This window comes from Electrophorus electricus, chromosome 11 (assembly GCF_041902795.1).
Source record: "Electrophorus electricus isolate QZ-2024a chromosome 11, ASM4190279v1, whole genome shotgun sequence".
Taxonomy (NCBI): domain Eukaryota; kingdom Metazoa; phylum Chordata; class Actinopteri; order Gymnotiformes; family Gymnotidae; genus Electrophorus; species Electrophorus electricus.
Window position 1 is genome coordinate 820,014 of NC_137507.1, and position 20,890 is coordinate 840,903.

Here is a 20,890-nt window from a genome sequence, read left to right on the forward strand (position 1 = left end):
TTTTATTGTGGGTGTGCAAACATTACAAGAATTCATTTTCCTGGGGAACAAGAGATACTGCTATATTTTCTTAAAAACAAAATTTGGATGTACAGCACCACTTCAACTGCAAGGTTGATGACAGTGTCATCAGAGGCCTGAAAAGAGCTGCTACCAAACTCAACACTGAGTGGCTTATTCTGTTGGGAAATATCATTATGTGCAAGAGGAGTTTCAGCATCTTGCACTCCCCCATCACCATAGTCATAGTCTGCTCCTCACTCAGCCCCAAGCTTGAGACTGGACCTGCACTGCAAAACCCCAATCCACAGAACTCTCTCTTTATCCACAGAATCCCCTCCTGATCCACAGGACCCTCTATATGTCGCATTGCATGGACCACATTTAACAGGGGTGTCTGGGGTAGATCAGGATATGAAACTTGGATTGTGCTGTAGCAGCAATCCAGAGGTTTTTGGAATTTTGGTTGCTCCTTACAATTTCGAGTGATTACAATTACCTATAAAAATTATTGGAGATTTGTCAGGGTCATTTTCCAACTGTGTGATTTTATCAGATAGCAGTTTCTGCACATCTAAAGCATTCACATGAGGAATGTACATACCAACCAGAATTAGGGACGAACTCTCTTGGATAGTGTAATGGTTTACAATTTGAAGCAAGCAGTTTCATGTCTGTACAGCAAAATTTTGACAAAATCATAACACTGGTGGATCAGTTATTGTTCATATAAAACACAATCCACCACCTTTTTGGTTTTGTTGCTGGGCTCAGATTTAATGTCAGATTTCAGCAGATGAAATCTAATACAAAGTCAGGTATTTCAGAAGTTAGCCATGTTTCAACAAACCAGAAAATAGAGTTAAAGCTATAAATCTTGTTCCCAGTGTGAAAATGTGTAAATGTATTTCTCATGGATTGTGCATGCACTATACAGCTATGTTTACATAAAATTACAATACAGAATTTTAGTCAAACACAGACACAGAAATGAACTCTGTAGGAGTATTTTAAATTACTGTGCATTGTACGTTGTCATTAATATGCGAATATATTAATTAGTCCCAACAACTATTTTGGAGAACAACCCATTTTTCAGGTTTTATCAAACTATGGAATATTTTTACAAGGAACAGTAACGCTGGCATTCTTGAGAGAACCATTCACTCTTCAAATTTGGGACATTCCAAGAAAAGTGTCCATGCAGCGACACCTACTGTTCGTTCTGATTAATGACGCGTCCTTTCTTTCTTCAAGGGGGGCGTCGCACTCTTTGTCCTTCGCCCGGGTACTCTTTTTGGTATTGCATCGCAAGTGCATGTTCTGCGCATGCACATTCGACTTATTTTGGATAGTACAACTATTGTCATCACACCGACCGCATGGAAACGCAGGCACATTGAACGCTAGCGCGCTTACGTAATGACGTTTCCAGAGTTGCGATCTCCCATAATGCACCGAGGGCGCGCTGTGGTCCGAGTCACTCGACGCTATGAGGCGAAGAGACGCGACACCCGCCGAATCCTCGCGATCCAACCGAAAACGTTTATAAACTTAAACACCAGCGCTCACGTTTGAGACATGCGGTACCGATATCTCTTCAACATCCACACTGGTCTGTGAGTTTCTGCAGTGTACGCACCCCCTGAATCCGGAGGATTTTTCCCCCGTCGGCCGATTCGCCCCGACTAGGCAATGACAACGGGTTCAGCGACCCCGCAGCAGATGAGAGACCGGCTGCTGCAGGCCGTGGACGGCCAGAGCAACGTGAGCAAACCCCGCCGCCCGCCTAGCGGAGCTCCTGCAGCACACGTAGGGCTTTACTTCACAGGCGAATATCCAACGCAGGTGTTCTGAACTCTGCTTATGTGGTAGAAGCTGTGTCAGTAGTCGCGTTTTATAGTTAAAATAAGATGGCTGGTTAGGCTAAAGAGCTATCTTAGCCTATCTTAGCTGCTAGCCGAAGTTAACGGACGGGGCGTTGAGTTGATCGCGTTAGCCCACTAGCCTAGCACCGTGCGAACTACCGTTATTAACCTGCCGATAATCTGTTAACCTGCTAATGTTGAACGCGACGTTAATATCACCGTGTTCTCATACGGCTACACGACTTGCACACTGACTAAGTTAGCCTATCCTAGCCTAGCCGAGCTCTCGACCTGCTAGCTAGCTACGGTTAGCTGGCTTAGCTGGGTTTGCAAGTCACTTACTAACTAGCTAGTTAACTCATCTCTCCGAGTTCGTAGCTAACTAGCTAGGTTAACGATATCTAGATTAAAATATTTTAAAAACAGCTTGACACTCCGAACTCTGTAAATAACGGATAACTAAAAGCTCTTTCTGTATATAACCTCTTAGGCTAGTGGCTGTGAGTGGAGAAGGCCAGCAGTGCCGTTACTGTCTTAGAAGTTCGCCACCTTTCAAATCTGCTGATTAAATGTATGTAACCTAGGTAGATAATTCGATATGAAAGTCTATGTTGCAGTGATTATTAGCCAGATGAAACGATTATTAGTGTTGAGCGTTACAGACCTTAAGCGGCACTTCCCTCATGAGTGCTGTCAGATTGGGGAATACAGCTCGCTGTCTAGCTAATTAACTAGGTGCTAGTAATTAGATCTTGCTTTCCCATTTTTAACATGAAAGTACACTCATGTAAGACACGGGTGGAAAAAAGAGAAAATATTTTGTTGGAAGTTCACACATTGTGTGGCGTTGGAAGTTTTCTTCTGTTGTAATGGCCCATGCCATCGCCTTTTTGGTGTCGTTAGCTTAGAAAGCTTGTGTACCTAGGCTGGCTTTAACGACGGGATTTTAATTCATGTTCCAGGAAGTTTAAAGAAGACCCGCAGAGGGTGGGAGCTTTTCTGGTACAGAAGTCCAAGCTGCTTACCACGTGTTTTAACAGAAGTGTTAAATACCTCTGCCTATGCATGTTAAGAATGTGTTTGCTATGGATAAATTGAGTTTGACTTGGATGTAGGGGATGCAGAAAGTTAGCATCATCTTCTGTGAAAAACAAACTACAAAGATTAGGTAAAGTTTAGACTATATACACAGGCCCTCTTTTACCTTACAGTGAGCTGCTGTTTTTTCATACCTGTGAATGACAAGTCATTAAGATTATTCAGAGCCTTTTTCTCCAATTAACCACCAATCTTAAATCTAAAGCCAACATTCATGCTGAAACCTAATTGCCATTAGTGCAGGGAACTTGGAGAACAGGTGAATAGTAAGACATTGTTAACAAGCAGAGCTAACAGTTTAAAGTGGATCCTAAAAACTATTAAGAAATGGAGCATTTTGCCCTTGCATCAGGAACACCAAATTTTGATGAATGCCAATGCTAATGTTTAAAAATATTTAATAATGCCAACATTTTATTTTTTATTAATTGTTGGCTCAACTGAATGCTCAGATCTGTCTGTCACAGGCTAGTTGAGAGCAGACCAATAATCTCTGGGCAAGATATTTTAACTTGGGCAGTTAAGGAAGGCAGTAACAGTTTCCATGTTGCTGCACTGAAGTACTGACTGACAGTTTGTGACCCCATTACACTTTGAATTAAGTGTAAGTCTTATTTGTATTGGGAGTGTTCACAGTGTGAATTGTTCGAAATGTTGTTGGACCCACCTCTAGTAGCTCAGATTGTAATGTGGTCTTATGCCATATAATTGCAATGTGTGCAGATGAGTGTGTTCACATTAGGGAGAAAATACACAGCTACAGTACACTGGCATCATCCAATTATCCCAAAGGAGCTCATGATCACCCTCAGTGAGCGCTTTGCTGGAGAAGTGTTTACTCTGGCTCCCATTTACACGTCCTGACAGTTATAACTATATTAATAGCTCTTTATATGTTTAAAGAAGACCCCTTCCCCAGCAGCAGAACAGAAAGCATAGACTACACACTACAGTTATCATAGGTGGCTCCATACCTGCTGTGTTATTAGTTTGACCTAATTGGCTTTACATCCATCAAAATATTCGCTTATTATGTGTGTGTTTTGGTGGGGTGGGGTCTGGTTGCAATTTTGAACCATAAGAATGCATAGAAATTCCACAGGAAAATGTAAGGCAAGGATGAATTGTTAGTCAGATGCTGATATCTATATGCAAAGCTCATCAGTGCAAAGTGCAGGTCATTTAGGTACCAGATAGAGTACGTATGGCTTGTGCTGATATATCAGTATGAATATGTTTAACACGGATTCCCCCTAGGAAGTCATTTTAAATGTGACGTTTACTTTGTTACCATATGAGAGAAACCAGTTTTATATAAACCCACAAAATGGAGAGTAGTAGCATAAAAATGTATAACTGGAATGAAGTAATAGTAGAATGGATGTCATTGGGTGTGTTGGGGCAGGTCCAAATCAAATACTCATTTTCAAAAGTACTGTTAAAAGCAATAATTCTGATGTTTCTTTATTAGCCTGCTTTGTTTCTTTATTAGCCTGTCCAACTTTCACTTGGACCCCTAAAACACCTAAAATTTCTTTCCTGGTGTCCATGATGGCAGTTAGAAAGCAGTGTATGTCTACGTTCTGATTTTTTGCTGAGGTCAGATTGCCTAACTTGAGAGTTCACATTCATAATTGCAATTGATGTATGTAAGTGACTCAAATTCGACTGGAAAAGAATTAATTTGTGTGTTCATATAGTCCTGAAAAAAAAAACCACTTGAGTCACATTAAGGCAAAAAAAATCCCAATTTGAACGCTTCAGTTTGGTAATGTGAATGGATCCTGTGTCTTTTGTTATGTAGTAACTATAGTATAGGCTGGGAGATGACCTGCAAACTTTGTTTTAATTAATTTTAGCTGATATAGACCAATTGTTTTTTTGTTTGTTTTTTTTTCATGTAATTGTGAGTTTCTGATGTTTTTGTTTTATATAAAAACATTTAAATATTTTTAAACCTCAGTATACAAAGTCTTCATTTTTAGATTTTTAGATCTTTAGATTTAAATTTATCATCTCTGTGTCCTGACATGAAAAGGCTGTTTTTGAAGTGTTTTCAAGGCTTACTAACATAGTAATGTACTATCTATATTGGCTAAACGATTGCTGTGAGAATGCAATGCATATTGCTTGTTTAACTAGAGTAGATTTGACTAGATTCGATGGCTATCTTAGTGTCTTCCAGTACCTAAGATTCATGGATGAGCCTTCACTAGAGTTTTTTATTAAAAGATTAACTGTAAAAGGTTACATAAATCCTACATGTCTGTCTTAAAGCTGCGGTAATTGTTTTTTGACCACCCATGGCATGCTCCCTGTCCCATTAATTCCAGTGCTTCGTCCAAACCCTTGTTCAAAACATCTCCCTCCATGGCCATGCATGCTTACCCCTTTCCAAAGCTTCCTTGTGCTGCGTACACAAGTGCTTACTCCTACACTGCCCTTCTATGTGCTGCCTGTCCACGCGTGCTTACCCCTGCCCTACCCATTTATGTGCTGAGTGCAAGTGCAGATCCTATAGATTCAGTGCTTTGTGAAATCTAAAACTTCAGATTTGGTTCAGTTACTTTGGCACAATTCAGAAATTTATTTTTAAATGCACAGAAGTGCCTGAAGGAACTATTCACACAGCAGTGGACAATAAAAAAAAAATTACATCAAGCCGGGTTTAGGGCATTGCAATGTTTGAAAATATAATTGAATTTTGTCCAAAAATGAACACACACTGTATCTTCATATTATGTTCATTTTTATAGACCTAAGATAGTTCTATAAATATCTGCCATATACCTTGTATGTCCATTTCTAAGCTAAAAACATGTATTAATATAGCTTTAATGTTTTGTAGGATTCGTTTTTGTGAAACACATTTTACAAGTTTGTTCCGTATTGTCCAACACTGCTGAACAACCACTGCATTGCTGGGTTTTGTGAACTACATTCTAAACACATGGCTGTGGCAGGAGAAATGGATAGTGGAACAAGAACATTTAAAGCTTTAATGAAGTTCACTGTTGTGCTTTCCCGGTTGTCATTACATTTATTCCTGGGGACGGATGCGTTTCTGTGATTGGCGCGATGACCAATCTGAGGATGTTCTGGTTCACAGTTCAGGATCTGAATGCTTGTTACACTACTTAAATCTCACACTTTCTTTACGTAAATCACACCCGCTTTGGCTCTCCCAGTGGCCCCTGGGAATAGTCCCACTGCACTCCTGGTAGTAACAGTCGTGCCGTCGTGGACTATTATCATCCAGCATCTGTTATGAAAAGCTTCTGACAGTCCAGCACAATGTATTGTAATGTTGTATGGATTGGCACTTATTGCATTGACATTGGCAGAATGTGAAAAGTGTGAACTGCTGGTATTGTTCTAGAGTTGTACGTCTATCTGTAGTGTAAGTGTGCTTAAAAATCTGTGCTGATCTTCAATCTTCTTCAGATCTGTAACATGGTTGCAGTACTTGATGTTATCACCAACTTGGAGAAATACCCAATCACCAAAGAAGCACTTGAGGTTGGTAATACTTTAATATCTTGTCATTTTCCATTTAAAGCATATAGTGTAATTCTATTTTAAATCCCCTGATGCAACTCCTTTATGCTGTCTAAAAAAGCTAATTTAGATGTGTAATTACAGGAGTGGGTGATGTGCATTATTATGTAACAGCAAAAGATTCTGTCAATGCATTTAATAGCAGTTACCTTCAGTACTGCCCTTGAAATGCACAATGAAAGGACTTGGAGTCATTTCAGACTCCTATCTCTCATATTTCTGCTTCTGCAGTACTGGCTGAGCTGTACATTAACCGACTTAAGGAAAAAGCACACGTTTAATTAAAACAAACAGATGCAGTAGAGAACTGTCAAATAAAATGCCAGTAATTTAAGTTTGGTAACATGACCCTAAGGACAGTTGTAGCAGGTATGTGCGTAGCTGTCAACTCTGGAGTTGTAGTGTTTTTCCACACTTATGGTCTGGTCTCTGTACTGTGGATTAGTTCTTACCTTTTGGGTTATGGGCCATGTTTTGGTTACTAGCTTTCTCATCTAGAGAGAGTGTGCACTAATTACTTTACAAATTAACTTTAAAATCAAAGATAGTCAAGCATTTAAGTTTTAGCCTAATAGGTATTTAGCTATGTGCTGTAGCCCTCTGTCCATTTAGATCAAGTTCATAATTGTTATGATTAGAGTACAACAGAGATGCACACTTGCATTCGGCTCTAAGGTAGAACTAAGAAATAAAATTCCCTGGTCTGTCTCCTGAATTTTGACTGTTCCTAGAATCTTTGGGCTTCTTTACAATGTGTTTAGGTTGGAATTTTGTAAATTGTTAGGCTATTTTTTGCCCAAACAGCACGGCTGTAAATATAGCTTAAATCCTACAGAGTAAATGTGTTTGTCTTTTACTTATTATGAGTTTTAAAACACACACACAAACGCACACAGCATGTAGGTGGAAAGTGTCACCAGTGGGCAGATGTACACTTAATGCTCTTATTCTTAATTGCTGTGCTAGCTATGATGTGCTTTCATAGCTAAATAATGTTTACAAATGTGTTATCCTGGGGCTGAGGGAAATGTAGGGCTTTGTGTGAAGTATCATATAAAAGTGAAGTCTACAAAATAAAACCTATATCAGGTAATCCCAGGTTTTAGATGCAGATGCCATTTAGAGTCCACACCTGTCTTTCTCAACAGATTCCAAGACATTTTTCACATTTCTTAGATTGGTTAAGTACATGGCTGTTTGTCTGTGCACACTGATTATAATGAGCCTTATGCAACTCTACAGTGCATATTTAGAGCTTAAAATGACCATTATTAAAAATTTCAATGAATGTTTTGAATGTAGGAAAAAAAATCAATGTTCACAGCACATCAAATTACCTTTTTTCCCCCTGATGTCCTAGAACAATCTGAATTTGTTTACATTATCAGATGACCTTATTAATCCACTGAGTGATATATTCTTTTGATGTATTTCCTTTTCAATGCAGGAAACCCGACTCGGAAAGCTTATTAATGATGTGAGAAAAAAGACAAAAGATGAAGACCTTGCCAAACGAGCCAAGAAACTTCTTCGAAACTGGCAAAAGCTGATTGAACCCAGCCAGAGTGACACTCCATGTCGAGGAGTGCAGACTGGTTCAGGCTCAGCCAATGGCAGTTCACATCCCTGCCGAACAGACACGCCTTCAACTGTGCCGCCAGCAAGCAAGATCGCTCCCGAACTCAAAACCAGAAATGACATCCACAATACTTGCTTGCCTGTGGCAGAGAAATCAAGAAGCCGAAAACACAGGGGGGAGCAAAGAGAGAGTCCACACCTACCATCTAAAATGCATAAAACATTCTCGTATGAGCCTGTTTTTTCTTCCACCCCACCATCAAATGGAATTGATGGAAGCGCTGATCCTGTCCTAGAAAAGCAAGATGATGCACCTTCTGACAGAAACCACCCAGAGCATCTTGACATTGACAGACAAAGCAAAATCCCTGTAAATGCAGTTAAACCTCATCCAAGCTCTCCTGGGCTCAGCAAATGTCCTAGCACTTCCTCCTTACTTAAGACATCAGTGTTACAGCAGCAAACGAGACTAGAGGGAGAGGGTGGGGACAGATGTCCCTCCAGTAACCCACAGTACTCCACTGTGAGTCCACGTAATGTGATGCATGAGACAGTGGCTAAGAGGTCTTCAACATATGCACCAAAAGGGGCTCTCCTGAGCCCGCGTTCTCCCAGTTCTGCCCAAGTGCCCTCTCTTCTGCCTTTAACTTCCCCGTCCCAAGTGTGTCATGCTGATGGTCCATCGCCCATAGAGCTGGAAGACTCGGTGCCCTTGCACAGATCGGAAGCGAGAACATCTCAAACCCTGCACAGCAGTACCACACAGGAGACCTCAGAGCTTCTTAGACACTGTTTCTCTGAGGTTACTAAAGGTGGCTCCGAAGGAATAACCTCTAACAAAAAACGAAAGAAGTACAGGTCCAGAGACTATATGGTAAATCTTCAAGGGCAGTCCTCAGAGGACAGGACCAAGCCTGTGCGCTTAAAAGAACGCAGATTGACTTTTGACCCGGTGACGGGAAAGATCAGGCCCCTTACTCCCAAGGAATCTCACCAAGAAGAGGAGTGCCAGGGGCCACCAGTTTTTCAAGAACCTTCAAGAACTGAGATATCGCAACAGAAGCAACCCATGACGGTTGCCAGTCCCTTCCAGCAGACAAACTGGAAAGAGCTGTCCAGAAACGAAATCATTCAATCTTACCTTAGCCTTCAGAGTAACGTTCTCACTTCCTCTGGGACACAGACACATGGGGCTCACTTTTTCATGACTGAATATTTGAAACGAGAGGAACATGATGTTAGAGAGTCCAGAAAGACACATGTTTTAGTACCAAGTAGCTCGAACACTGAACTTCCGGGAGTTAGTCGGGAAGTGATGCAAGAGGACCTTCAGAGAATACACACAGAGCACTGGCCAGGGGTGAACGGTTGCTATGACACCAAGGGCAACTGGTATGATTGGACAGAGTGTATATCTTTGGATTCTCATGGTGATGAGACCAAACTGAATATCCTGCCATATGTGTGTCTAGACTGAGGAAGACCTCTCTGATTGCTTTACTTGGTTTTGTTTTTGTTGTTTGTTTTTTACTGCCCCCACTGTGAGTTAGAACTTCTCTCCTTAATATTCCATTCTGAAGTTTTCTGATGGGTGGAGTAAAAAAGGGGGCTCTTCAGTTTTCTTAAATAAAAAAAAAAATTAATTGAAAAGATGTCCTGTTTGTAATGTGCTGCTACCAACGAGAATTTGCAAACAAGAGTTGTAAATAAAGGCTCAGTGGGAGGGTCCGGGCCAGTTATTGCACAATAATGTGTGGGCGGCGTCCGAGCAAGCACGGAGCGGTGAAGCTCGGGTGAAAAGCAAGTCAGAAGCTTGTTTGGCAGTTACAAAAAGCTTTATGTCACAGAATAAATTATACTTTTTTATCATGTATGCATCTATTTATTTGACCTTTTTTTTTTTTCTTTCATTTTTCCTACCAGAAGGTTTATCAGCTGACATGTGCAAGTATCTTTGAGGCTTTTCGGTTTGCATCACGTTTGACCTTTTTATTTGTGATGTACATGATGGCGAAGTCTTTTTCTCTCATGTACTGATTACAGTAGCCACCAACATTCCATACATTGTGGTGTTCTTCACATTTCTTCTCCGTTTAATCTGTATATGATTTTCAGGGGATAGAAACTGTTTGACCTCTTGAATAAGAAAAAATGCATCTCTTTGCTTAGGTGATTGTAAGTGTGTTAAAGATGTAACAGATCTTCATTTCCCATCATGTCCCTTGGCAAAATACCAAAAGCAGAGAATGATGTCTTCATACTGTGAAGATGGGAATGCAGGAAAATGTTAAATGCTGGAATTATACTCGTCACCATTCCTATAGATATAAATTGCCTTACTGGACAAAAACACCACAAAAATAAACAGAAAATGGAGACTTAATTTGAGCCTTAGTGAATGTAGGGCATTTGGAGCATTCCCAAAACGTCATGGGTGCATCGTTTTGATAGAGATGCACATTATCTGCATGTCTTTACTGCTTGCAATCCATATATAACAGCGTGAAGTGGGTAAATCAGCATTTTAGATGGATCAGACTATCCTTTGTTTCCTATTTGTCAACCAGTAGATCCTTTTCATGTCATTACACACAACGTATGCTGGTTGGCACCATGGGAATTTATTAGTTTTTATTTCTTCTTTTTCCCTTCAAAAAAAGCTTGTTTGTTTCATTATGATGCCTTGCCATTAATTTTGACATTTTGTGAAGGTGGTGAAGTCTGTTTGCTGCTGACTTGCAAACACTGTGTGCTCTGCTAACTTGCTACCTTGGTCATACCAATGTGCCTTTGATGTAAAAATTTGGAATGGCTTCCGCTAGCTTCACTTGGTGAAAGTACAACTTATGATTTCTTACAACCATGTCAGATATTGCAGGGATACGCATTGTTTTTGAAGCCGTGGCCATCTAATGAGCTTAACCCTTAGTAAGGGTATTGCGAATTTGCAATAAAACCAGAGGCCGAACTATCTATTTGAGCTGATCACTCGGTCAGTACTTTTGTTCAGTGTTCATGACTCGTTTGTTCAAAATAAATGAACTGATTGAAACTTTTCCATTATGGTACCTTTTCTGTCAGTAAATACTAAATGTATTGTTTTTCCTCTTCATTTTTATTTATTTTTAAGGTATTTAGGCTCTAAGAGTTACTTGCAGTGGGCCTAGTAAAAGAAAAATGGGAAACGTTTTAAACGTTTCAATAAAATGTTCAAAATTGCAAAACGTCTGATTGGTTTGATGTAGTCTGCCAATTTTTTTTTCCCCCTGAGCCTGTATTACTCTGCCCCCTTAGCAAAGATGAGAACAGACTCGACATTGCCTCAGCAAATTAGGAAGATGATCAGATCAAAAACATCAGGTACTTTCCTCTGTGTTAGCACACTGAAGTGGGCATTGTGTAAGCTTGGTTCTCTGGTCATTCAGTCATTTTTGTGTGAAACCAAGGCAGTACTTTTGATTTCATCTGTGTACTGGGTAACTTTTTTTTTTTTTTTTTTTTAATTTATTTTAGCTTTATAGTCGTAGCTTCGTTTTGCTCAGAGCTATTTTTACCCAGACCAGTTTGATAGCATGTGTCAGAAGGGTCTGAGGGCATTAGGGAGTGAAATCTCTTCAGCAGTACCAATTCTCTTGTTTTTTCATACTGGGATAATTCGTACTGTGAGAGGGTTAAGGTTAGGGGTAAGGTTCTTCATTGTCACCATCAGGTTCTTAATTATTGTAACAATAAAGCCTCCATGTATTTTCAGGTTTGTGACTGTTCCTGGGGCTGGTATCTCATTTCATTGATTTGTTTCTGAACTTCACATCCTGTGGAACTGGCTGTGTGCAGCATTATTGACTCTGTAAGATGTTTGCTAAGGGTTACAGCGAGCCAGGAGCGTACACAGATACCCATCTCATCCCTCTCCATAGTTACAGAGAAGTGCCCACACCTGATACAAACAAGGAGGAAGCTTCTGTGTTCCTCCCCAGGAGGAAGGAATGCCCAGGGAAGATGATGACACAGGTACATAAGTACATATTTTCTCTGCCACCAGAGGCAAGAGGGTAGATGACCTTGTTATTTGAAAAGGTATGGTGCCAGAGTTGTCTATACAGCAGATCTCAGACACTACTGCTTGCACACACGACTTAAAAAGCAATGAGTCAAACACCTTTGTCACTGCTGATATGGTTATCGTTATTTCAAGGTTTTATGTATGTCTGTATTTTTACACGTGATTCTTTAATCCTTTTATACTTAATGAAGTTTTACAAACCCCTCCTTATTTGATATAAATGTAGTTATAAATTACATGAGAGGAAAAATTCAGAATTTTAGCAGTCAGTTTACTGAAAGAATAGATATACCCAATAACGTATTTTCTGTAACCTAACATTTGATGTGTGTCATTTTTATTTACTTTGTTTTTAATTTGGCACACAATAATTAGTGTTATTATTAATAAAGGAGAATAAATACAACAGCGTTTTTAACTTAACCAGCTTCTACCGCATAATTCTTAATATTTGCGATGCACACAGACAACTGCGGTCAGGTTAGGCTTAGGGTGGGTCTCCGAGGGACTTACGCTGGGCGTTTGCGTTAACTATTTGGATTCAATAGGAGGCGCTATGAGTGTTGGCGACCCGCCAGTAACCCTAAAGAAAACGAAGAAGACGATGAGGAGGAAGAGGAAGAGGAAGCGGTGGTCCGCCATGTTTGACCAACGCTCCAGTTTGTCAGCGAAACTCTGAAACTGCGTCTACTAAACGAGTTCTGCTCAGTACCGCTCACAGCTCTTCAGTGGTACCGTTTCTATCCACAAGATGTTTAATAGAATGACAAGCTTATGGATGGGCGATGTAAGAGCCTTCACTTCACTTCACTATTTAAACAGTTGTGTTGTTTTAGTTTCGCGGCGTGTGGTAGCTAAGCTAGCGCTAGCTGACTAGCCTTTACGCTCAGGACCCTTAACTGCTCACGTAGCTGTTCAAAGCGTGGTTATATCGGCGAGCTGCGCGTAATTAACGTAATGTGTGTGGGACTGCGTGGTTTTATGAGATGTGCGTCGTGTCTTCACACTGAGCTATTAGCTCGTTAGCGCTGCGTTTGGGCCCTCGCGCCCGCTCGCGAGGCAGCCTGAGCTAGCTAACCTAGCTAATAAAACTCCTATCAGGGTTTGGTTCTTTCAGCAAACATGTCGGCTGTGCTTTAATGGCCTTTTCTATAAGAAACCCGAGGTATTTGAAGCTAAATTGGCTTCCCGGCCACGTCATTATACTGCTAAAGTGTGAAGGCCGCGTATTTCGCAACAGTTGAATGTGTCGTGAGGATTCGTAAAGCTGCACGTATGTGGCTCTAACCACTCAAACACGCGACGGTCATCAAACTAAGACTACGCTGCTCAAATGAATCACTTTTGTTCAGAAACCAGGCCACGGGCCGTGCTGCAGTAATGAAGCGCACACCATAATATTCTCCGTGATGTTTCTTCAAAAGTAATTTGGCATTAAAGATAATGTTATTATAGTAGATACTGTGAGTATGGTGACTAGGTTCCACTTAATACTACCTAACATTAGTATTCAGACTATTTTTTGAAAAATTAAGGATTTTTATCAATCATATGTAAAACATTTTGATTCAGGTCTTCCACCAGAGGATTATCTTCCTAGGCAGTGTGAGTTTATGACTGCTCCAAGAGTTGCCTGCTTCTGTCAATCCTAGACCAAAGAGGTTTTGTGCACTATACAAACATTAGTAGTTCTACTCTATTAGTAGTAGTTCTACTTCTGAGGTGCTCTGGCCGCTTTCCTGCACATGTGTGAAAGTTTGTAATGGTAGTTTGTAATGGTTTGTTACTCTGGCGCTAAGCCACAGTGGGTTTAGCTGATGAATATGCATTCCACCTGAGAAATGGTCAGACAAGTTTAATTGGCAATATTTTGCTCACCATGATCTGCCCTACAGTTAGACCCATACATGGATGAAAACTTCATCAAGCAAGCTTTCAGCACTATGGGAGAGACGGCCTATGGCGTTAAAATCATCACACACAGAGTGACGGGGTAAGTTTGTCAAAGGTACCTTGATTTTTAATTTATTACCTAGTGCACTTGTTTTCATTTGGAAAAGTAAAAATATTGCTCTTTATTTTAGATATTTGTGAAAAAGTTTGTCCTATAACCTATGACAATATATTGAGATGTACAAAGTCTCTATTACAAGAATAGTTGAAGAAACATGTTTCTGTATACTGTCACTTATAATCCGTAGAAGAAAGAAAATCTGAATCAGCCAGTCATATTTTTTAAAAATATGAAATCGGCATCGGCCAAGAAAATAGCAATCGGTGCATCTCTGCTAATTACCACACCCCTTTATCCAAGTCTTATTGAGTGAAACCTTGAATAGAGCCTATCAAGGTGTAAATGGAGAGGTGTGGATTACCAGTGTTCGTAGGTCTAAATGGACAGGTGTAGGTTACCTGTGGTAGGTTACCTTTTTATATGTGATTCCAATGTGTTGTTGACTTTCTCCAGAGGTTCCGCTGGGTATTGTTTTGTGGAGTTGGCAGATGAAGCCAGTGTTGACCGCTGTGTTCAGAGGCTCAATGGGAAGCTGGTTCCAGGATCAAATCCAGTGAGTTTGTGTCCCTGTTAGTCTAAACTTTACATGTTATATCATATTTATTGACTTGGAGCCTGTAGCCTATAGATTTTTATAAGAAAGTTTAACCAGCATGGCCCCCACCTTACAGTAATATGAAAGTGTTTAGAAGCAGTTCCATACAGAAAGATTGGTAGTCACACAGCTTTAATTTCTTCCTGAGTAAAGGTGGTTGAGGCTGTTTATAAATTGACTTTGTTTGAAGCTGGTGAATAAACTCTGTTAGGAACTAGCTGACGAATGGGATAAAGGCAGTTCTGAGTGATGGAGGTATGTAATCATATAAATGTTTTCTTACTCTAAAGATATTCACTTTATTTGCCAGAGAATATGTCTTCAGGAAACATCACCTTTCTGTAGTTTGATGGTTTGTCTTTCTCTCTTTACTTTTAGCCCAGGAAGTTCAAGCTGAACTATGCAACATATGGCAAAAGGCCTGAGCCCGGGTGAGTGAATTTTCCCAGTCCTGCTGATTTAAATCACGCTCCTTATAACGCTCCTTATAAATGCTTGGGTCCAGATCCCCAAGCAAGCAAGTCATTAAACTTTATTTATATAGCACTTTTCAAAAGCAAGTCTATAAAGCACTTCACAGTAAAATAATTCAAAAGTTCAAATAGTAAAATAGAAATTAAACCCAATTAAGCACGTTACCTGTGATCACAGTTCAAAATAGCTAGAGAATAAAAGTGGGTCTTAAGGCATTTCTAATTCCATATCTTTTCAGAGTCTGATCTAGAGGGGAAGATTTTTCCACAGATTAGGTGCACGTGCAACACCCGTTCGCTTCAGTTTAGTTCTAGGAACCAGAACGTGCCCTTTTTCAGAAAATCTCAGTGACCTGCTACTGGTGCGGGAAATCACCATTTCACAAATGTATTCAGGCATTTCACTGTGGCAAATCCCATAAGTAAGAACCGAGTACTTTTAAAATCAATGCTAAACTTTACTGGCAACCAGTGAAGAGGCCAGCACTGGGCCGCCATGTCCCCTAGTGTCTAGTTTGTGTGTCAAGCAAGGGGAAACCCAGACTATGTGTAGGTCCTTAAGCAGTCATGGGAAAGTGTGGCAAAAGATGGAAAATTTAATTTAGCTAAGCTTTAAAGCCCTAAATAGCATAGGAAGATCCCCAGAGGTCTTAAATACATTTTCATTTTAAAGTATTTGAGCTAGTGATCACAAGTTCTTTATTTAAAAATGTCACTGAACTGTCCAGCATCAGCTGTCATTCTGTTGAATGATGAGCTTGCCTTGTTTACCAACAGAACAGGTGCAGGTCTAAACACTTGACACTGTAACTGCAACATGTTTTATGGTCACTTTAAATCCTTGCTATGAAGCTAGAAATAATTTTTCTTATGAGATTGATTGATTTTTCTTATAAGCGTCTTCAAGTTATTTGATTGTTAGAAACCTTACCCAGAGGTTGGGGTCCTTAGTGGCCTGAGCAGTGGTTTGGTGAATTTTATTTCTGTGCCAGTATGCAGAGACTCCACTGTAGTTCAAAACCTCTTTCTTGTTTTGTTGAGTTTTTACTTCCCTCATTACAGACCTGAATTTTCGGTCTTTGTTGGCGACCTCACATCAGAAGTGGACGATTATCAGCTCCATCAGTTCTTTGTGAAAAAATACCCTTCATGCAAGGGCGCCAAAGTTGTCACTGATCCCTACGGCAACTCCCGGTAAGAGAAGCACCCTGCCACACAGTGGCACGCTCTGCTGTCTCTACTACTAATGTACAGTGAAGATAAGCTTGTTGCCAGGTCTTGGGTCTCCTTTTAACTGATTTTATGATTAATTCCTTTTATCCAATTTATCAGCCGATTTATTTATTTTTTCTTCATCCTGCTTTCCCCAAAAGAGGCCACACTATACATGGATGTGATTTGCGTTTGTTACAAATCTGCTAAAACTATTGTTTTCCCCATATAGGGTAAGCAAGAGCAACTCACATATGAAGTGATGCTACTTCATGTTAAAAGTAAAAGAAAAGTTTAAGTTCTACCATCAAATTAATTTGTTTTTTTGTTTTTTTGTTTTTTTTTTGTTTTTTTTGGAAAACTTTGAAATACGTTTATATACTGCATGTTTGGGCATGTGAGCACTTTGCGGGGGGTGCTCGTGATTGATTGTTGTCCCACACTGCACAGGGGCTACGGCTTTGTGAAGTTTGGTGATGAGAGTGAACAGAAGAAGGCCCTGGAGGAGTTTCAGAACGCTGCAGGCCTTGGGGGGAAGCCCATCAGGATAAGCATAGCTGTGAACAAAAGGTACCTCTGTCCTCGTCTGTCACCTACAGGAAGTGGACAAAACTGCAAGCCCCCTGTCTGAAGAGAAACTGATTCAAAGATCTGTCTCCCTCTTTTTTGGTTTAAAAAAACTTGTCTTGTGCTGGTTTTGAGCATGTTGTATTCCAGTATTATTTTATGACACGGGGCCACAAGTCCAAAACTCGAGTGATAATTGTTTTTACTGGATTTTTGCTAATTTACATTTACAGAATTTAGCAGACGCTCTTATCCAGAGCGACTTACAAAAGTGCTTTGTCATTTACTCATAGAATATATCCAAGTACAGTACAGCAGGTTAGAATCAAACGTACCAATGAACTAGAATACTGTAGAATACAAGGATAAATGCTGATACCTAGAAGTACAAAATGCATAAGGTCTATCTTAAACAATAAGTACTATAAACAAGTTCTACAGTTTGTTAAACAACAAACACTACCCTACAATAAGTACTAATTTAGTCAGTTAATATGGGAGCAGTGTGAATTGTCCTTTTAAATAATTTCTTCCGTACAGAAAAATTTGGGCTTGTTTTAATTAATATATGTTTTACACAGATTTGTCTGGCCAACGTAATTCATCTAAGCATAAAACTATTTAAATGTTTACATGGAAACCAGTTAGCAAAACCACACCTGATAAATATTTTTCTTTGACTTGATTTACAGCAATAAATCAAACAGCTACCACAACCAGAATCACAACTACAATAGCAACTACCAGCAGCAGTACTACCAACAGCCCTACAATAATTACTATCAGCACTGGGGCTATGATCAGTACAACAGCTACAGCTATGGCTATAACCCATATGCCACGCCTCCTCCACTTCCCCATGGAATGATGGGACCACCCCCTCCAATGGGAATGCCCCCCATGCCTCCTGACATGCACTCAACTGCAGAGGTGAGGAGTGTGGGCATGTCTGAGAATATTGTGTTTACTGTAAGCTTTAAGTATTTTCAATAGTTATGTACAAGTTGCTCATAAATTAAGTGATAAAATACTTCAGACTTGAAAAACAGCCTTTGCATGTCATTTAAAAGTATTTCAGAAGTTATAAAATATTCCATTTTATTCAAAATGTTGCATATTCACATATACTTTAATAACAAATCCACTGCAAAATTGAAAAATCTGAGGGGTGGGAGGTCAGCATGCCTGAGCCCTCTGTTGACTATAACTGAAACACTCATGACAGTGGGAGCAGATCTGAAGTGCACTGGGGCTTTGGCTATCACAGTTCCCTTCTGCTCTTTTGTGAATCTCTTTATTTTATTATTGCAGCAGTCACATGAGGGCGCTGAAGAGGTCGAGGAAGACAATGAAGGTAATGCTCTGGGTTTCCCTGTGTTTGTCTAGTTAATGCTACTAGTTGCTCTGCAGAGGGAAACTTGATGCATGTCAAACCCTAACCATATTGTATAGAGGGAATCATTTTTCTGTCTGTTGGTAGAATACATTTGTATAGCATCTTTGATCTGCTATAATAGGATGGTGTGTACAAGTGTATTGCTGCACCAGGGACAAATTACCTCTTTCTGAGAAGTGTAGAGATGTTGGATCTTTGTGTATTTTATAAAAATAAGCACACAGTCCTGCTAGAAATGCCTTAATAAATGATAATATAAGACTTCAGGAAAATGTTTACATGGAGCTCCTCTAGAGAGTGATGGGTGCAATTCTCAAGATTCACAAAATGCCTGCCTTTCCCGCCCATCAACACACAGCCACATCTCTAAGATCTACAGTGGCCAGTGGAGTTCATTTAGTTTTCCCAGCATTACCAAAGCCTTCGTGACTTCACCTTTTGAGCAGTGAGAGAGGTTGTTTTGCTGCTTCATTATTTCTCAAATGTAGCCTGCATGGTAGCTTATCACAGGGTGGTGGTGAGCATGAGGAGAAGCCTAAACTGATCTCACCCCCAGAAAAAGAACCGGTTCATTCTGTCCATCCGTGGATTTATTAGCTAGCTAGTGTTGTTAGCTGCCAGTTAGTTGACGCACTGTTGAACAGCATCGCGTGTTTCTGTGAAGGGAGTTCATCCAACGTTTTGCTTTATTGGACTCGCTAAGTGACTTAAAGATTCATGTACTTGAATAATTATGTAAAGTTGGTTACTCAGACAGATTACACACCTACTCGGGAGGAACATCGCTTGGTCCAACTTTGTCCCCTTCACATGTAATAACATTTTTGGGAAACAAAGATTTCATTCTTGTTAACTGATGAATATTAGCTGGTGGATATTAACTGATGGATATTGATGCACATTAATTGATGCATTTTAATTGAGAACACATTAACTGAGTTTTTGCTATTTTCCTCCAGACCCAAACCCCCAGGTGGATGTGGAAGCTCTGAACAAGCAGTACATGGAACAGAGCGAGGAGCTCTACGATTCCCTCATGAACTGCTACTGGCAGCCTTTGGACAGCGTCACCTCTGAAATCGCTTCAGCAAACTGGTCCTGATCTCCTGCTTCCAGCGCCAGATCTGACCTTACTGAAATGGAGATGCCTTTTTACAGAACTCTTTAACAGCTTCTCAGAAGACGTCCACTTTGATCTGTTTTCTGTGGGACTTGCTCCATCCTTGTCCTTCCATTCTGTCTCCTGTTTTAGTCACCTGTTAAAGGATTTTTTTTTTTTACTACGTACAACTTGGCTTCGGAGGAGGCAAGAAAAGCGTTTGGTCTTTCCCCCGTAGAGCTACAGCTGAAAGTGGTTAAACTCTTGCCTTTTTAAAGTTAGTACTTTTTGGTTTTCATTTTGAATGCATGGGGATGGTTTACACACACACCAGTTTTAGTTGGCAGAAAGAACTGATGGGAAAGGGGGTGGTGTGGTTTTGTTTTTTTAAATATCCCATTTTCTAGCAATTCAGTTTAGTTCTTGCTGGTGCTGAAGTGCAGTATGCAGGTTGGCCTTAGTAACCCTGTGTGATGACAGTTGGACTGCTGTAGATGAACTTCTAAGATGCTGTTTGAGGCTTGAAGGGATTGGTGTGTAATCATGGCTCAGTGGTCTGTGTTTTAAGGTCATGTCAGTGTCAGCAAGTCTCGGCCCAAATGCATCATCTGTGTGCAAACCAGTCAGGGAAATTAAGTTACCTGGTTAAAGTGAATTGCAATGTTTGTTTAGTAAAACACCTGCCAAAAGGAAACGGTATGTGCAAAATGTTTGGTTTCTGACTTCCTTAGATTTCCTCAGGAATGTTGGGTTTTACTTTGCTCTGCTCCACAATTTCATCCTATATTAAACTAGAATTGCTCCTCCATTTTTATTAATTATATGTATAATCAAATAAGACACAATACAATGAACCTGAGTATAGATACGTCGGGCCGAGAACTCCCAGAGAACTGGTTTTAAAACCAGTCGCAAAAGGTCACCGTTGTTCTCCGGTCTTTAAGGACAAGTCAGTACAGCCCAGCATGTCATCTGTATTCCGATCATGTTCACAGTATGTTTGGCTACACATTACGTACTAACTTTTGACATGGTTACAGTTACTTGGACACGTGTGCTGGTCTGAATGTGTAACAAATTGTTTTGCTGTAGACACCCTTTGACAGTCAGTCCAGTTTTTTCAGCTGTTTGTCCTTTGAGTCACCTGTTTCTAGTCTGACCACAGTAACAGATTCATCTAAACCTGCTTGTAGATAACGTGTGTAAAAATCACTACCACTGTTTGGCTGACGTGCACACCAACATGATTCCAGTACTTTGTCTACAGTGGGCAGAAAATAACAGAGGGTGTTGACAGCAAGAAAGCATGTATGTTTTTGAAAATAAGGTTTCCGAATGACATTAAAATGTTCCCCCAAAAACTATATTT

General features: G+C 40.2%; 2 protein-coding genes across 3 annotated transcripts; both read left to right on the top strand.

Moving 5' to 3' along the window:
- The first annotated feature begins 1,300 nt into the window (after window positions 1-1,300).
- On the top strand, window positions 1,301-11,158 carry crsp7 (cofactor required for Sp1 transcriptional activation, subunit 7). 2 transcript variants are annotated; one of them, XM_081723702.1, is made up of 4 exons: window positions 1,301-1,767; window positions 2,831-2,870; window positions 6,411-6,485; window positions 7,972-11,158. In XM_081723702.1, exons 3-4 carry the CDS (start codon window positions 6,420-6,422, stop codon window positions 9,577-9,579), a joined length of 1,674 nt encoding a protein of 557 aa, XP_081579828.1. In that variant the 5' UTR covers window positions 1,301-1,767; window positions 2,831-2,870; window positions 6,411-6,419; the 3' UTR covers window positions 9,580-11,158. The 2 variants fall into 2 exon arrangements, with proteins under 2 accessions (XP_081579828.1, XP_026878093.2); XM_027022292.3 differs by lacking the exon at window positions 2,831-2,870 and having other exon boundaries at window positions 1,307-1,767.
- Window positions 11,159-12,783: 1,625 nt separating this feature from the next.
- Window positions 12,784-20,885, top strand: trnau1apb (tRNA selenocysteine 1 associated protein 1b). Its single transcript, XM_027022295.3, has 9 exons — window positions 12,784-12,952; window positions 14,061-14,158; window positions 14,633-14,732; window positions 15,153-15,205; window positions 16,310-16,441; window positions 16,910-17,029; window positions 17,719-17,956; window positions 18,338-18,380; window positions 19,382-20,885. Exons 1-9 carry the CDS (start codon window positions 12,917-12,919, stop codon window positions 19,522-19,524), a joined length of 963 nt encoding a protein of 320 aa, XP_026878096.1. The 5' UTR covers window positions 12,784-12,916; the 3' UTR covers window positions 19,525-20,885.
- Window positions 20,886-20,890: the final 5 nt, after the last annotated feature.

Bases quoted from the DNA above. Each gene is read 5' to 3' on its own strand.
- crsp7 (XM_027022292.3), top strand. From the start codon at position 1,696: ATGACAACGGGTTCAGCGACCCCGCAGCAGATGAGAGACCGGCTGCTG. The intron at 1,768-6,410 runs GTGAGCAAACCC...AATCTTCTTCAG, and splicing joins CCGTGGACGGCCAGAGCAAC to ATCTGTAACATGGTTGCAGT. The intron at 6,486-7,971 runs GTTGGTAATACT...TTTTCAATGCAG, and splicing joins TCACCAAAGAAGCACTTGAG to GAAACCCGACTCGGAAAGCT.
- trnau1apb (XM_027022295.3), top strand. From the start codon at position 12,917: ATGTTTAATAGAATGACAAGCTTATGGATGGGCGAT. The intron at 14,159-14,632 runs GTAAGTTTGTCA...GACTTTCTCCAG, and splicing joins ATCACACACAGAGTGACGGG to AGGTTCCGCTGGGTATTGTT. The intron at 17,957-18,337 runs GTGAGGAGTGTG...TTATTATTGCAG, and splicing joins ACATGCACTCAACTGCAGAG to CAGTCACATGAGGGCGCTGA.